General features: G+C 31.7%; 2 protein-coding genes across 2 annotated transcripts; both read left to right on the top strand.

Moving 5' to 3' along the window:
* Positions 1-290: 290 nt before the first annotated feature.
* LOC137827257 (uncharacterized) lies at positions 291-4,734 on the top strand. The gene is made up of 6 exons (XM_068633530.1): positions 291-1,048; positions 2,342-2,470; positions 2,554-2,674; positions 2,763-2,844; positions 4,040-4,193; positions 4,308-4,734. The coding sequence occupies exons 1-6, from the start codon at positions 758-760 to the stop codon at positions 4,440-4,442; spliced, it is 912 nt and encodes a 303-aa protein (XP_068489631.1). The 5' UTR covers positions 291-757; the 3' UTR covers positions 4,443-4,734.
* A 10,288-nt stretch (positions 4,735-15,022) lies between these two features.
* LOC137826254 (putative serine/threonine-protein kinase-like protein CCR3) lies at positions 15,023-17,890 on the top strand. Its single transcript, XM_068632149.1, has one exon. It carries the CDS (start codon positions 15,217-15,219, stop codon positions 17,605-17,607), a length of 2,391 nt encoding a protein of 796 aa, XP_068488250.1. The 5' UTR covers positions 15,023-15,216; the 3' UTR covers positions 17,608-17,890.
* The last annotated feature ends 529 nt before the right edge of the window (positions 17,891-18,419 follow it).

An 18,419-nucleotide genomic window follows, 5' to 3' on the forward strand; every position in this document is an offset into this window, starting at 1 on the left:
ATTACTACTCTTAATCGTTTATATATATGCACATTCTTTTATATCTATTGTATATTAGTTAAGTATTTATATATATTTAATATGTACTCGCGCATAATCTTATATCTACTTTTTTTAAATATATGAATGTCGCACAAATAATAGAAAACTATTTCAATTAAATAATGATGTTTTACTTAATTTTTTCTTATTATACTAAAATTAAAATATAAGAAAAAATAAAAAGTATAAAAAAAGGAATATATGCGATAATTTTAGATTGAAGAGATTAGAAAGACGCGGTTGAGAAAATGATAAAGACTAAAATGATTTTAAGTGGACTTAATATAAAGAAAGCGATTTTGGTTTTTGAGTGAGTCGTATTAACGTGAGCCAGTCAATTTCCAACGAGCGGAAAAAATGCAAAATATCCGAAAATCCAAAATTCTTAAATAATAGAGAAACCTAGAAGCCATTCGTGAGTAACGCGCCACCAGGGCTTCACGCGCAACCGCAGCGCGTGAGGTATTCTGCGTTGGCTTTTCCCCTCCTTTCTCTTTTGTATCGTTCCCCCTTCTCTCTCTCTCTCTAGACCTCGTCGAAGCACCACCGTGACCACATCTCTCTGAAAATCAGACGCATGAGAGAGAGAGAGAGAATCTGAATAAAACCCCGTACGAAGCACGGCACAAACGCAATTTAAAGCAGAAGAAGCGATTTATAAATTGTTTGGGTTGGGTTGGTTGGGTTAGGGTATTATCTGTCTATTGGATTGGATATGGGCGAGTTGACTCAGGCGGAGGTGTACTCGCCGAGGACTCAGCAAGTGTGGAGGGCACTGTTGAGTTGGTTGGCCTTCTTCTTTCAGATCTTCTTTCAGATTATAAGAGCCTTAGGTCACTATCCTCTACTCTCTTTCTCTTCTTCCTCTTCCTCCTCTCCATCTTCCTCTTCCTTCAAGCCTCTTCCCTCTGTTGAGCTTGCCGAACACGATTCACCTCCTCCGTCTGCTCTTGAAATCACAGCCCTTGATTATTCCCCCGCCGATCGTCCCATCCAGAAACTCACGGTATTTTACTATTCCGTTTTTTGTTTGTTTTATTACTCTTTTCGCTCTTTTTCTGTTTTATGATATTTAACGGAAGTGAAAACAAAGATGCTGGAGGACTAAGTGTTAATTCCTCTCGTGTTTAATATATATAATATCTGGAGTTGTTGTTTCTTGTTATGGATTTTTGAAAAACCTTGTTTCTGACTTTGGCTATGATCTGAGTAGGGTTTGAGGAGGATGCTAAAAGATGTGTATATGTAAGGAGGTGAATAGGAATACTTGTGGTATAGAAAGATAACTGAGCGTGTGAATCTGTGTTTTGCGGATGAAGATGTTTTGCTTTGTCTTTTGTTTATACTTGAAACTTCGTTTGTTCCTGCAGCTTCGTTTGCTTGTTGTCTTCTTGTTTTTGTACTTCTTTTTTGTTTTTTGTTTTAATTTTTTTAGAGTCCTGGTATCTAGTTTTTGTGTTTGGATTTTGTTCAAACATGGATAGATAGGTGTTCTGGTTTTAGTTTTACAAAGGCATGCATGCATATTGTGATGGTCTTGTTGACTTTCTCAAAGTGGAAAATGGTTGGCTTCTCTGCTCTTAAAGGGTTTTGGAAGCATCCAAAACAGAGGATAGAACATTAGAAGTGGCTTTCTTATATTTGGGGACATTTGGTACATGATTGTAGCAGCTAGTGCTCTGGGGTTTGGTTGTGTACTGATTTCTGTTGCTTGCTTCACAGAGTTGAGTCACCCTTGTTTGTCACAACATATGCAGTTCATCTTGATGTTTTTTTTTTAAATTTTGGTCTTATGTTGCTGTGTGCTGCATGTTCCTGAGTTTGCTTGTAAGAAATGGTGGTGTTTTTAAAATTCCTCATCGATGTTTAATGTGTAGCTTCTCTCACTGTGTTGTTTATAGTTTTAATTTCCTGGTCTTTTCATGCACGCTTTGCTAAAACTTGCAAATGCCAAATTTGGCATGCAACTCGTGCTACTATGTACTTCCTCAGTTTGTGGTTGAAGTCAGAGAGTGCCATGTCAAATATAAGGTGCATGATATTTTTTATTTTAAACATGTGAAGGAATCAAATTTCTGAACAGAAAGGAATAACATGCAGGATTGTAACATCTTTTACTAGTCAGAAAGAAGAAAAGGAAAAGTGGTATATGGGTGCATTCTTTTGATGAAGAATACTGATGATGTCATTTTCTATGTTGTTTTCTTCTGTTACTTCCTCTTCTCCTTGAATATTGTTACTATTTTTTTCTTAATTTCCTGTTTCTAATGTAGACTTGATCTTACATGCGTACTTGTAGGTGGTGCTGGACTTGGATGAAACACTGGTATGTGCATACGAGACATCAAGTTTGCCAGCTGCTCTACGGACTCAAGCAATCGAAGGTGGTTTGAACTGGTTTGAGCTGGAATGTGTATCGATAGACAAGGTAAGTTACTTTGTAATTTGCATCTGATTAGTTGGCAATACGTAGAATATTGTACACTCACTTGGGCATGTTGGGTTTTCAAGGAAGGAGAGGGAAAACCAAAAATCAATTATGTTACAGTATTTGAACGCCCTGGGTTGAAGGAATTCTTAAAGAAACTGAGTGAATTTGCCAACTTGGTGCTGTTTACTGCTGGTCTTGAAGGTTTGTCTCAAAATACTAAGCTGCTACATTTGTCCATATTCATCTTCTGGGAATTATGTTTAATGTATATGCCTATCAATTCTCACAGGCTATGCTAGACCCCTTGTTGACAGAATAGATGCGGAAAATCGATTCAGTCTACGGCTTTATCGGCCCTCAACAATTAGCACGTGAGTGCATCTGTCTTGTTTCCGATCCAGTATTCTGTTTTTTATGTAATTAATCTTTCTATTTTGATTGTTGGTAGGCAGCCAACTACATGTGAGTTAATATTATAATCTATTTAATCTTTAATTTGAGGGTCAGTCATTGAATCTTAACAAAACTGATTAAACAAACACAGGCACTGATATTTGATGCAATTTGTTGCCTTCATATTTTATTAATGCTCGACTCTATTGGACCAAATGTGCCTTTGCTAAATTTAACTGCAGTTTACTTTATAACAGTATGAAGGTTTTGTGCTGTTATAAAAGAACCGTGCTGCAATTATCTATTTACTTATTTTTAAATTTTTGTTTTTAACTAAATGTTTATGTTATTTTTCTATCATCTATATATGTGCTACAGACACACATATATGGATGTTTGGGATCTTCAAATTCAAAAATCATAGTGCTTACAGGTCTAGAAGAATTGGTTTATTCAGTAAGAGCCTTTTCCCCCCAAAAAAAATCTGGATGGCTTTTATATTATCTTCTAAGTTTTTAGGTATTATGTGCTTTGGACTTTCTTGCTAAATGTCTTGATTCTTTTGTCAGTTTTACAAAACTCATTAGAGATAAATATGGGTGAGATGCACAAAAGTGTCTAGAGCCAGTGTGGATTTTTTTTTGAATAAGCACGTAGTGAGAGTAGAATCAAATAAATCAAGCAGGTTAAATGATCAAGCTTCTCATATGTTAAAAATCAATTATGCACCTTGACATTTTTTTCATAAGCCATTTAATCAAATTTCTTCATAAATTGAAGTGCATACTTGATTTTTATGCAAAGACATGAAAATTGATTTTTTATTTTTTTTTCCAGCGAGTATGTGTTGGGATGTTTATCCAAATTGGCCTAGCTGGTTTGTATATGTTTTCATTTTTGGTATAGCGAGAGCTGTCACCCCAAGTTGAACTCTCTCCTCCTATCGTAATGCATGGGCTTAGTTTTCTCTGTTCTTCCATTTCTTAGTTCTAGACTCTGTCCTGCATACTCAAGGTCACAGTTGAATATTGGATTTGCATTTTTTATAATCAGAATCATTTCTGTAGTTTAAAACTTATTTGAGTTATTTTGGGGCTATGTCTTCAAGTCTTAAGTTCAGAGTCCACTGGATAAATTTGTATAAGCTTTCTTATAAATGCTGGTTGCTTGCAGGGAATATCGGGAACATGTCAAAGATCTCACCTGCATTTCAAAGGATCTTTGCCGCATTGTAATTGTAGACAATAATCCCTTCAGCTTTGTATTGCAACCAGTGAATGGAATTCCATGCATTCCTTTTTCCGCTGGGCAACCTCATGACACCCAGGTGAAAGATATTTTCTATTGAAAATTAAAGCCATCAGTACCAAAATAAATAAAAAAATCAGTCATAATTTTTTGATGAATTGCTGACCATTTACTGTTTTTTGACGTGTAACAGCTTCTAGATGTCATTCTCCCCCTTCTCAAGCAACTTTCTGAGCTGAATGATGTAAGACCTTTGCTCTATGAAAAGTTCCACATGCCTGATTGGTTCCAGAAACAAGGGATTCCGGCTTCTAGTTGGACTTTGTAGGATTAAACTAGTTTGCCATTAAGTTCTCTGTTTTTTTTGCTGAAAATTCTAGTTATTTTGCTGGAAGGGCAGTTGCTGATTGGTTGAAATAGAATTTTTGTATAGCATCAATTTGTTTTGGGATCACTCAAAAGGTTTCAAATGCTGCTTCTTGAAGTCAAATCAGTCACCACTTGTGAATGTAGATTGCCAGAATTCTGATTCTTGTTTATAGGCTTGCAGTCTGTTGGAAAGTATCTTGTTAGTCCGTTGTATAATTATTATCAATAATTATCAGCTTAAACATTCGTTACGTTGCAAGTTTGTTATGACCACTGTTGGTGAAGCATGTAAAATAAATCAAAGCTAACTAACTTCTTAAATGACGTGCTTTCTTATTTTCCTTATTTAGGGTCAATTGCTATAACGAGGGCAATAAGGCTTCAGGGAGGGGACAGTTGTTACTATTACTGTTAAACTTTTAGCACTGATGATACGGTGTTGGTCGTTAGCATAATTTATGTTATTTGAGAAATTCAACGGCTGGAGCTAGTAGTATGCTTGATAACTCAGCTTACATTTTTAGGTCGCTCTCAGTCATAATGTAATGGCACATTAACAAGCGTGGGATTTTTTCTCGGGTTGAATTGGGACAAACTTTTTGGTGTGAGGTAGGTATTATTGGCCTCTGAATGAAGAGAACAATTTTAATTCTGCCTCCACATTGCGTGCCAACTTGGAGTTGTTGTCTGTTTTTTCTTAACTGGTATGAAAAATTATAGTATTTTAACTTACGACTAGGTCGTTGGGAGCAATATAGTTTGAAGTTGCGTATAAGGATAACTATGAATGTTTTCTACAGTGAACTCACTATTCAGATAATTAGAACTTAGGATGGATTCAACCAGATGACTATGTTGGAAACTTTGAATATTTGACCGTTAGTGAAATTGATATATTGAATATTTAGCCATGATTGGAATAGATGTAATAAAATAAAATATATTGGAACAAAGTAAAATTTGTCATTTTACTTTTTAAATATACTACGGAACGAAAAATCTTTACCCGTATTTTCAAGAAGTAAAAAGAAAATGGCCTTTGGGACGGAACAAGGAAAGGTATTAAAATTAATTTTTAGTTCACATAATATTATTAATTCAAATTTATAAAAAACCTATAAAATGACAGGTGAAGTTTATTAAATAAAAATTGGAGTTTACAAACTAATAAATACGAGTTTTTCCAATAATGTGTTATGTTAAACTAATTTAAACCAAATAAATGTGTCATTTGATTTCATTTTCACTTTATTATCAATTTAAACATGACACGGATACCTTTTTTACTGATTAAAAAAAAAGTGTACTTGATGAAAAATAATCTAATAATTATTTTTTAAAGATATAGAATAACTATATTTCTAACCATGAATTGCATGAACCGATCAAGACAATATCTTCTTTGAAGTTAAATTTTACTTTTGTTTCGCTACTTCCTGAATTTTGAGCTTAATATGTCAGGTATATATATATATATATATATATATATATATATATATATATATATATATATATATATATATATATATATATATATATATATATGGTACATGTGTGTGTGAGAGTAGACAAGGCAGCCCAAGTGACTTGGAGTATGGCCACATGGCTTATGTTGTTTAAGAAATAGGAATTATGTGTGATTGATTAGAACCCCAACATGATCTTATGTATTTATGTTGTAAAAAATGAGATAAAATATAAAGCAATTATTTGCAATATGCCAGCTTTGCCTGTCCTTAAAAGCTCCATCTAGTATTCCTCAAAACCTTCACAAACAGGAATATCTTTTCATTCTCAACTTCACACTTTGTTTCTGCTTCTCTTCTCTTATCTTCTATTCTCTTCTATTCTCTTCTGCTTCTCTACTTCTGTACTCTTTATTTATTCTCTAACACTGTTCAGTTGAGTTGTCTAAATGTCTCCTTTTCATTTAATAAAAAAAACCTTCCACTTTATTACCCTATTCTTGTGGTTGGTATTTGTATATCATAGTTAGAAATTGGTGATATCAATGGGGCATGTTACATTTTTGCTGTATTTGTTTGATGCATAGAATTCAAACTGATATAAAAATATTGGCTTTTGATCAGAAGGATGAGTCACTACACGTGTAATAAAATATTTTATTTTTTCTTGTTGAATAATAAAATATCGTCTGGAACTTAAACAAACTGCTTTTTGTCTTAAGAAAATTATTAGTTTGCACTTTTACTTAAAGGGAATTTGTTTTACTTTTGGATTTATCGCAAGTATTTTTTAAATGAAATTTTATAACTAAGATGCTAAAAGTACTGGTTAAAAAAGGTTGATTGAAAATCGTGCAAAAAAAGCATTGAAAAAACCATAAAAAAACGTTTTTTTTATGCATTTCAATAAAAAAACTCAATTTCTTAATTGATATTTTTCGAGCACTAGTTAGTATTTTACCTTTGTAGATAATGCAAAAGTTTCATCAAAATAGCAGAGTCAGAGCTGAAAGGAGAAGACATGGTGTTATAAAATTGATTGAACCCCGTGGTTTGTGCATATGGATTGTAGAATGGAGACATGATTTACTAAAAAGAATAGACAAAGGTAAAATTTTATATTAATTTTATGATTTACAAATTAATAATATATTTGATTACTATGAGAATGTGATTGTAAAGTAATTAACTATGTTTTATTGGTGCAAAACATATGATTTATATTTAGTTAGCATTCCCCTTGTACGAAGCTTTTGCAGCAGCCATGATTATAGTTACAACACATAATGTCGTTTTTTCAGTGACTGCTTTTTTTCTGACCATAATCTTTGGTTTCCCAAGAATTGAGTATGATTCGTGCTATCATATTTTAGTTGTCGTAATAGTTGGCACTTTCTCTTTCTTTTATTGTTTTGTGCTGCAAAATAATGGTCAAAAGAAACCTACTTGGTTGTTTGCTATTGCCTTTTATATGTTATAAAGTTTGAAATCAAGGCCCCAACATTTTGTTCGTACATCTTCGAAGCTGGATACAATATTTCTAAAAAGGGATTAGGTGAGTTAATTATATTGATAAACTTCATTTGCTTAGAGTTTTGTACATACTCTCCATCTCTAATTTCATCAATGAATGACTTTATTTATTTATTTTCTAATGACGGTTTTAGTTGTCATTAAAATATTTCCATTAACTAATGATAGTGACAAAGTATGGTTATCTAGCCACGACTTTTAAAATAATAATTTAAAAAATGTTCATAATAAAATTTAAGCCAATTTACATTGAGAGAGAAAATTGAATCAGAAATAAATTAGTAATGTTGTTAGATTGAACTCAATCATTACTTCCAGATTTAGGTTAAAACAAATCAATAATCCAACTACTAAATTTAAATATAAAATAAAATAAAAAATAAACTTTAGTTAGAGAAAGTTAACTTAGATAGTACTTGAGACTAATTATACAATTGTTTATCTTATATGAGAGTCACTCATTGTAATTGTCACTGCTGTCATTGATTGAGTATCTATTACGAAGTGGACTTTAAACCTAACTCAACTTCATAAAACCGGCTTATAAGGTAAAGTTTGCACCAACTTATATATAATGAAATATTTTCATCTCTAGTTGATGTGTAATCTCTAACACACCCCATTCACGCTGAGAGTGAGAGCTTGTGTGTGGGACAACATATTATGGATGGTCCAATAATAGTCTGATAGCGGGTGACACGAGAAACCCAACAAACTCTCGTTAGGATAGACTTGAAAGTGACTATGATACCATATTAAAAAGTGAACTTTAAATCTAAATCAATCTCATAAAACTAACTTATAAGGTGAAGTTTACACCCTTTCATAAAAAAATGAAATGTCTCAATCTTTAATCGATATGAAATCTCCAACAATATCTTAAATGTATTTTGATACAATCGATCGATTATTGAAACCGAGTAACTCACTCAGCCGGTACGAACCAATACAAAAACCTTCATTTCAAAGATTACAACATGCATGTCGTTAATAACTTGAGATACGGAACAAAATCTTGAATTTCTTGTTATTACTTTTCAATAAACTTCTTAAAATTTCTTTTTCAACATTATTCGGAATATGTTTGATGCAACTTAATATATATAGTTGATATTTAAAATTTTTGTTTGTGTAACAGCTAAGAGTATGTCCAAATCACTGAAAGTTTGTTAAACACGAATAATTTTAAGAGAGTGTGTATAAATTAAATTATGATCTGAGATTTTAGATATATAAAATATATAAGTTGTTCGTTGAAGATAAGAAAATGAAGTGGTTTGGATCCTTACCTAATATATCCATATTTTGACCACCCCAAATTTATTGAATATCATTAAAATTATTACATTTAAGATATTTTTTGTTTTGAAATTCCAAATCAACTCATCACACCTATAATTATTTCTTGAAAAGACATGTCAATAGGTTTTGGCAGGAGACTTTTAGTTTTTTTTAGTTTCTTTAATACATCAGGTACGAGACAACAAGAATAAATGAAAATTTTCTTAAAGAATGTTTTTATCCATTTTAAACCTACGAATTTTAGTTTTTTTTTTTTAATTACAGTCACAAAACATTGGATTTGTTCAATATCGATCCAACTAAATTTTAGGTAAAGTGACAAAATTTGATCTCCTAAATTCAAAGTTAGATATTCAAAATAATTTTTTGGTTTCAACAATAATGTTTTGGTGTGTGTCTATATATATATATATATATATAATATTAGTTAATCAAGTAATTTAGAGTTTTATTTGTGGAAACATCAAATTGTTTAGTTTTATAATTTTTTTAGACATCAAATTGTTTTTAAGATAAATTATTAATCTAATTTGATTCTTAAATTATAAAATTTTGATGTAAGCTCATTAAAGAAGTATTTATTTGTATTTTGCTTTTACAAAAAAAGTTTTATTTATTTTTCTCTCATAACAATTAATACAATGTATGTTGTCAATTCTTGTGGCGAAAAAATTTAATGTATATCTGTTATCAACACTTCAAATTATTTTATACATAGTTTAGAATAGCAGAACTGACGCAGCTAAGAAAACTTAAAATAAATTATTTAATTTATTAGATACGTAAACTGAACAAATGTTTATTAAAAACTTAAAACAAATAATTTATCTTGAAAATATTAAACTTAATTAAATATTTCTTATATGATAGTTGTAGATTATATTTTTAAGGTAAAAACATTAAAATTAGTTTTGACACTGTTACTTAAAACTTTTATAGGTATATAACTATTTAAGAATCAAAACTTAATTAATATATTTAATAAAATGGTCTATTTATGAGAATTTTATTTACCAATATACTTAATCAATTTATAAGTTATGGATAAAGGCTAAATTTCTAGGAGCTCGATGCACTTTAAAAAATATTCCGAATGCATAGTGCCAACATTTTAAATACACACTTTTGTATATGTATCATAATATAGTTTTATTATAAATTAAAAATATTTATTTATTGTATAATACTTTTTTGTTTGTTTTATACAAAATTTGCTTGAAAATGAGTTATCATTCACACAATAATAAATTATTATTTATACTGAACATTGTTGTCTTAGTATCATATTAGTAGATTAACTATCACCATCGTAATTAATAATATCTTTATATTCTTTCATCTAATATTATAATATAGGTAAATTTTCAACATAAATATTTATATATATACATATATTATATGTATAGTAGTTCAAATTAAATATTTTTTCATAGGAAAAATAATATTTATAAACATTAATAAATTAATAAAACAAATATATATATATATATATATATATATATATATATATATATATATATATTATCTGTTCACAGTGGATCTCTCTCACTTGTAGCCTCATTTGTTTGCATGTAAAATACATGATCATCACATATAAAGAAAACAAACACAAAACAAAGTACAAGATAAGCTAACTATAACAAAAAAATTTATATACAATTTCAATTTCAATTAACAAATATAAAGTCATCAACTCTTATACATTTTCTCAAAATCCATCAGTGTCTATCATAAATCTTCCTTCACATCTCTCATGCAAGACTTCTACTCACAAACATACTCAGATACTTGATGGATTTTGAGACTCATAGATTTGCATTTGTCACTTGTCATACTATCTCAATGTGAGATCCACACAGTTATACACATAAATAATCTCAATATCATCTCTCTCATAGTATGACAAGATTAACTCATATAACAAGTCAAGTTAGTTATCTTTCAAACAATTTACTCATTCATATGAACCTCATTCGACTCTCACACTTGAATAACTTCATCTATATGTTTCTATTATCTCAGGAGAGTCAGGATATCTCTTTCTAAACAAATCCCTAGTTAATGGACATCCTAAACAATCTTAACACGGTATTTTCTTTCTTGAGAATACTATGTCTTGATTAAAAATTCATATTCCAAATCTCACAATATCCAAAATCACACAATTAAATCATACCAAAGTTTAGAATTTCAAAACACACAATAATTCATCCAATAATAACGTAAATATCTAATCAAAGAAATTTTCAATTAAATATGCATAAAATAAAAGTTTACATATTATAATTAAAACTATAAAATAGAAATAACCCAACCCTTTAAAAGCAAAGATAAAATTCCAGTTTAAAGTTTTTATTTTTACGATAGTCTAGCTTAAACGAAAATTCTCTTACTTAAGAGAGAATGAGTCTCGCCCAAGCGAAAATTTTCTTGTTTGAGCGAGATTGAATTCGAGAGCACCCAAAATTTCATCATATACCTCATCTAAGCAAGATTTATTCTCGCTTGGGCGAAAATGGACTCGAGAGCATCCATCTTTTTATTTTATTCTCGCTTGAGCAATAATTATCTCACCTAAGTGAGATATGCAGAAAAACATGCATAAACCTGTGATGTTTTTGAACTAAAATTTCATTCAACTTATAATTCTATAAATCTACATATTCAATTGACCGTTCTCACTCATATATACTCTCTAAATCAATCATCATATAAAATAAAACAACCAATTCTCATCAAACATCACATTTTATGTAATTCAACAATTCAAATACAATTAAACTCATTTATATTACCATTCTAACACTTTCAATAACTTATTCACTTTAAAACAATATATAATATTCAAAATTAACCATTTCAGAGAATATATTACTCTACTCTTAGAAAAGAAAATCTTGCAAGCAAAATTAGAATTGGTAACCATGTCACCCCTACATCCAAATCTTGTAACCTAGGATTCTATTGAAAAGAATAAGACTATCTTCCCTTACCTAAACTTGAGCATGTGCTCACTAAGAACTCCAAATCTACCAAAAACTTAAAGTTAGCTTAACCTGCACCATATAGTGATGATAAAAAATCTAACTATCACTAGGAACCTGAGCTAACATAGATTAACCTTGAAGCTAAAAGAGTCACATGCAAAGCCTAGACAGAGACAAACCTAACAAGTTCAAAATTTTAGTCAAGGAGAAGAACAAAAATGAACTTACTCTATCAGAGATTCTGATCGGACAGTCTTGTAGTATTCACTACTAGGAGTCTAATGGCGGACTCTAATCGTCAAACTGATGAGCGAGGGGGTTAGAATCATAGAGAGAAGACAAAGGAAAGGAAAAATGAGTTTTTAGAGGGATGACGATTCTTTTAAAATAGGACCTGAATAACTAAATTTCTATTTATATACTCTTATAATAAAATATTCAGGTGTCATTTTAATTGTACCACTTATACTCTAAGACTTTTTTTCTCGATCTTTACACTTAACACTCAGGTAAAAAAGTTGACCAAACAATTTTCTTTTATATAAGACTTGTTTGTTTATTGTAGACTAAGTTCCTTACAGAAAAAAAATCAATAATATAATTAGTTGCTCAAGTGACAAAATAAATACTTGAGAAAGTGAACCCGAACCAATTCTTTTTCTCGTGGAGCTAATACTGCTAAAATAATGGAGCTAATATTGCTAAAATAATATTAACTATATAACTTGTCTAAGCAATATGGAAGATCATTCAAATGATAATCTCAAGACTTTACAAGTGAGTTCTCTTATATTAAGAGAGATACTTCCGATCCAAACATATTACATATTGGTGAAATGAGTAGTGACATATTTATGATGTTATAATATAATATATTATTTATGTATGTGTTTCTATACATGTGAAATTACTTTGTTATACAATATAATTGAATTTATGTAAAAATAGACTATAAATAGATCACTATTATATACTATAAATTATGTATAAATAGAAAATTATGATCTTTAGTTGACTTAACATGTGATTACACTGCTAGAAGACCATTGAATATAAATCCATTTTAGAGATAAAAAATAATTAATTACTATAATAATTAAATTAGATAAATTAAAAAAATAATAAAATTTTAAATTAGTTTTTATTATTGATAAATAGTTTCTAAATTGATATTTAAAATGGATTATTTGGTAGTTAAAACCTTGGTAGCTAATTAAATACAAATTTAGAAACTATTTATCAATAATAGAAACTAATTTAAAAATTAATTATTTTTTTAATATCTAAAATAGTATCTAATTTAATCATTATAACAACTAATTATTTTTTGTTTCTAAAATTAATTTTTATTCAATGATTTTCTTGTAGTGTTATTTTTTTTATGATTATATATTTAAATAATTCATTAGTGCATCATTTGATTTTTAAAAGTGACAATGAGAACGTATTATGAAAACGTATTATGAAGTTTTGGAATTGGATGAAATATGCAGTTTTGTTGATTATTTTTGTATTTTATGTTATTTTATTTTGTTTTGACGATATAAACGTAATATGCACATAGATTGAATATAATCTCAGAGTATATAAATAATTAATATGTCAAACAGATTTTAAACCTGTATATAGTTTCACACTATCTATTAAAACTGCTTTCTAGTTTTTCCAATTTTTTATTTTATTTTTTAGTTTCCAAACATTAAATATAAGGTAAAATCGAATTTATATATGAGAAAAATAAGAGAAATCGAATTTAATTGTATGTTTTATATTTAATTCATTTTAAATTGTACATTTTCTAAATGGAATTTTATATATGATAAAACTAAGAGAAAAAAAATATTGCTTTCAATTTATACATGAAAATAAAATAAAATTTGTAAAGTCTCCGTAGCCAGCAAATTGACAGAGAACTCCTTTCAATTTTCTCATCTTCTGTCACTTTCGCGCTTTTTCTTCTTTTATAAATTCCATCTTATTTTATTTTAATATATCATTCTGAGTTTGCATTTCAGATTTTAAATTTAAACTTAAAAGTTGGCAAAAACTATCACATTTTTTAAATATTTAAAAAACGTTTAGTGTTATAAACAATTACTTACCAGAAGGGATAACATTAACGGAGTAAATTCTAATCTGTAACAGTACGAAACGGGAAACTCTTTTTTTTTTTTAACATAAAACGGAAAAACTCATCAATGTAGTAATTTATTATACCCACGGATTTAGCTATAAACTATGGTTTCAAATATAAGAAAAATTGCTTAACAATTATACTTTTGAAGTAAATGTAAGTGAATTGGTTAAAGGTAATGTAATGTTATTATGAAATTCAATAAATATATAATAAAATATTGGTTTTTAATCAAATAAAAATATAAAATTACCAAAACATATAAAATGTTGTATTTGTTTCTTAATAAATATATTATTTTTTCGTAAAAATATAAGAAATGTTACACAAACAGTATATAATTTTTACATATCCAATAAAAAATTACTATAAATAATATGCTTGTTTAGCTTCAAAATAAATATCTTTAAAATTTATATGATATATAAAAAAAAAAGCTTATATTCAATCATTAAGTAATAACAATATATATTATAATTTAGTATTAAATATTTTAAAATTTACATGATATTTTTAAAAAATATATTCAATAAGTAACTAATAACAACTATATTTATGATTTAGTATAAAGATTTAAGTTATCTTTAATTAAATTGCAATTATTTTGTTATGTTTTTATTCATTTTGGAGTTCTAAAAGTTTATAAATATATATTAAGCTTATAGTGAGAATTTATTTAGTTATTTCACTCAATAGTTATATATATTTGATATTTTTAATATTTCTTATTGTTATAAGTATCTCTTCTGTCTTCATCTATAATTGAGTATCAAATTCACATATACCTCATTCTTTCCAAACTCAAATCATTAAATTATTTATTTATTTTTATCTTAGAAGAATAACCATCCTCCTTTGGATTAAAAATAAAAAATTTGAGATAAATGATTTTTTACTAATTATCACACTAATATTTAAAATTTATATTTACGAGTTGAAAAAACAAGAAAAATGAAAAAAATATCCTTTTTCAAATATTCTACTTTGCAATATAAACTAAATAAAAAAAAAACCACTCCACGTGTGCGTGTTGTAACACATTTAGTTATCTAAATTAAAAAAAAATAATGTGAAAGAAAAATTTACGAACCAAACACGGCCTAAAGAAAAAGAAAGGCGATCTTCAAAACAGGTTCAAAATCCACGTTATGTGATGTCAACAACAAAGTCTGCAACAAACACCCTGAAAAGTTTCACCGTACCCTTCGAATTTTGAGAGTTGAGACCCTTCAACTCTCTCTCTCTCTTTCTCTTTGCCAACGATGCAGAAACAACCGCAACACCCAACCCCAAAACCCATTCTTTCCCTCAATGAAGAAGAATAATTCACTCTTCTCTGCCGTTACTTTCACCCTCTTCACTGTCACCCTCTTAATCCTCTCTTCACTGTCACCCTCCCATGCCCTCGGTTCCGCCTCCACCCTCGCCGTCACCTCCGCCGCCGTCTGCGGCGTGGTAGCATCGGAGCCGACGCGGCGCATTGCGTGTTACAGCAATGGCCACGTCGTCGCCGTCGCCCCCAACATCTCGTTCTCCGCGATCTCCGGCGGTCTGAGCTACTTCTGCGGCCTCCGGTCCGGCAACTACACTCTTCTCTGCTGGGACACCCTTTCCTACTTCCAAAGCAAGAGACTTTACAACAATGACACTGTTCTATTCGAGAATCTCGCCCTCGGGGACTTCCAGGTTTGCGCCACTGCGGTCGGCGACGGAACGGCGTCGTGTTGGAGAACCGATGTCGACTTCGAATTGCCTTCTGGGTCGGACCGGTTTTCTTCTATTTCATCTGGGTCGGGTTTTTCTTGCGGAATTTTGAAGGGTAGTAATTGGGTTCGGTGTTGGGGGGTTGAGGCTATGGCGAGAAAAATGGAGAATGAGTTTGGGAACGTGTCTATGGCGAGTCTTGTGGCTGGGGAGTCACATGTTTGTGGGTTGAATTCAAGTGGGTATTTGGTTTGTAGAGGAAGTAACGATTTTGGTCAGATTGATGCTCCTGAAGGAGGGGCTTTAGAGTTTTCTGGTATGGCGCTCGGAGCTGAGCATAGTTGTGCTATTCGGAGATCCAATGGTTCTGTCGTCTGTTGGGGTGGGAGGGGGTTGTTTGAGGTGAATGTTACAAAAGGTGTTTCTTTTGAGGTTCTTGTTTCTGGGTCCAATTTTACTTGTGGATTGACGACTAACAATTTTTCAGTTATTTGTTGGGGTCCTGGTTGGGCTAACGGTTCAGGTTATGAGATTCCTTTGCCTCCAATACTTCCAGGGCCTTGTGTTCAATCTTCCTGCAGTGAATGTGGGATATATCCTCAATCCGAGTCTCTGTGTTCTGGCTATGGTAACATCTGTAAGCCAATACCTTGTTGGCCTCCAATGCCAGGGTCAGAGCCACCACAAATGGCACCGCCGCCTGTGGTGGTGGTGCCACCTGCTTCTCAGCCAAGAGCCTTCACCAAAGGTTTATTGGCATTTGCCATTGTTGGTTCCGTGGGAGGTGTTGCTGGGATATGCAGTGTGATTTACTGCTTATGGACTGGGGTTTGTTTAGGGAAGAAGAAGATTCACAATTCTGTGCAGCCAACAATCACTAGAGGTGGCAGTGTAAATGGTGGGGGTGGTTTTAACAACAGTATTAGTCCTCCTTCGAGATCATCCACCATTAGGCGTCAAGGGTCGCGGATAATGAGACGCCAAAGGAGTGGAACCTCATCAACAAAGCATCCTGAAAGAGCTGAGGAATTCACCTTGGCCGAGCTTGTTGCAGCTACGGATAATTTCTCCCTTGAGAACAAGATTGGTGCTGGAAGCTATGGCGTTGTTTATAGAGGCAAACTTGCGGATGGCCGTGAGGTGGCAATCAAAAGGGGCGAAACGGGTAACAAGATGAAGAAGTTTCAAGAGAAAGAGAGTGCATTTGAGTCAGAATTGGCCTTCTTGTCCCGTTTACACCACAAGCACTTGGTAAGGCTGGTGGGGTTCTGCGAAGAGAAAGATGAGAGGCTTTTGGTGTATGAGTACATGAAGAATGGAGCATTGTATGATCATTTGCTTGACAAAAATAACGTGGACAAGAGTAGCAGTGTCTTGAATTCTTGGCGAATGAGGATCAAAATCGCTCTGGATGCTTCGCGAGGAATTGAGTATCTCCATAACTATGCAGTTCCATCTATAATTCACCGAGATATAAAGTCTTCCAACATTCTCATTGACGCGACTTGGACAGCGAGAGTATCTGATTTTGGACTGTCATTGATGAGTCCAGAATCTGACCTTGATTACCGGCCAACGAAGGCAGCAGGAACTGTTGGATATATTGATCCGGAATATTATGGTCTAAATGTATTGACAGCAAAGAGTGATGTCTACGGGCTTGGAGTGGTACTTCTAGAGCTATTAACAGGAAAGAGAGCAATATTCAAGAATGATGAAAATGGAGGCACCCCAGTGAGTTTGGTGGACTTTGCAGTGCCAGTTATTATGGCAGAAGAATTGGCAAAAATTTTGGACCCAAGAGTTGAACCACCAGAGTTAAATGAGACAGAAGCAGTGGAGCTAGTGGCATATACAGCTATGCATTGTGTAAATTTGGAGGGGAAGGACAGACCAACAATGGCTGATATTGTGGCAAATTTGGAGCGTGCTTTGGCTCTTTGTGATACTAGTCATGGCAGCATTTCCAGTGGTACAGTCTCCATTGTATCAGACTGACACTCAAATCCTGATAAAGGGAATCAAAGTAGAACAATGTTTCCTCATTCCTATTGATTTTTTTTTTTTGAAAATTGTATGGGTATACTCTTGAGGGTGTAAAGACTAGGAATGTCACCTAACATCAAGCTGTAGCGTAGAATTTTGTGAAACACTAACGGCCAGTAAAATTCATCACTCTTAAATTTTCTTCTGCTATTCTCTTTATCAGACTAGATTTTGCAAACTGTAATCCTTGTATCCCTCGCACAAGGCATAATTTCAAACGATTCATTTGTGCTAATGCGTGTGACATTGTGTGCAAGTACTCTCAATTTTTTGTAACCACTCTTTTTGTCCTTTAAGCTACACGTTAAAGCAATGTACTGGATGCAACCTCTATGTTAAGGTTTAGGCTATAAGTTTAAGGCATTGTACTTGATGTAACGTGGAATTTCATAGCACTAATATTTGGTCGGAGGAGAAGGCACCGTCATGAACTACTTATTTGGCCACGCGTTGACAGGGAAGCTACTTGTAGTTTACCAGGTCTAATTGCAAATTTGACAAGCGTGTGAGAGAATAGGTGGGAAAGAGTGTGAACAACAAAGATTGGCTTCAGAAACATAATGTTAGTGTACTCTGATTCTACAGGTTACTATTTGTGAGAGTGAGTGGTTGAGCCATTGGGCCCTGAAGTGCTATAATTAACCCTTTTTCTTCTTTATCACCTTTCCAAACATGGACCCCATGAAAAATAGATTAGTCTACACATTTTTTAATTACTTAGAAGAAAGATATTGCTGACTTCTATGATGGGTGCAAGGGTCTGA

The sequence above is a fragment of the Phaseolus vulgaris genome, chromosome 8 (assembly GCF_000499845.2).
Source record: "Phaseolus vulgaris cultivar G19833 chromosome 8, P. vulgaris v2.0, whole genome shotgun sequence".
NCBI lineage: Eukaryota > Viridiplantae > Streptophyta > Magnoliopsida > Fabales > Fabaceae > Phaseolus > Phaseolus vulgaris.

What these genes read in the sequence shown, in the direction of transcription:
- LOC137827257 (XM_068633530.1), top strand. Translation starts at nt 758, where the DNA reads ATGGGCGAGTTGACTCAGGCGGAGGTGTACTCGCCGAGGACTCAGCAA. An exon ending in GTCCCATCCAGAAACTCACG is followed by an intron (nt 1,049 to 2,341) that starts GTATTTTACTAT and finishes GCGTACTTGTAG; the next exon opens with GTGGTGCTGGACTTGGATGA. An exon ending in AATGTGTATCGATAGACAAG is followed by an intron (nt 2,471 to 2,553) that starts GTAAGTTACTTT and finishes TGGGTTTTCAAG; the next exon opens with GAAGGAGAGGGAAAACCAAA.
- LOC137826254 (XM_068632149.1), top strand. Translation starts at nt 15,217, where the DNA reads ATGAAGAAGAATAATTCACTCTTCTCTGCCGTTACTTTCACCCTCTTC.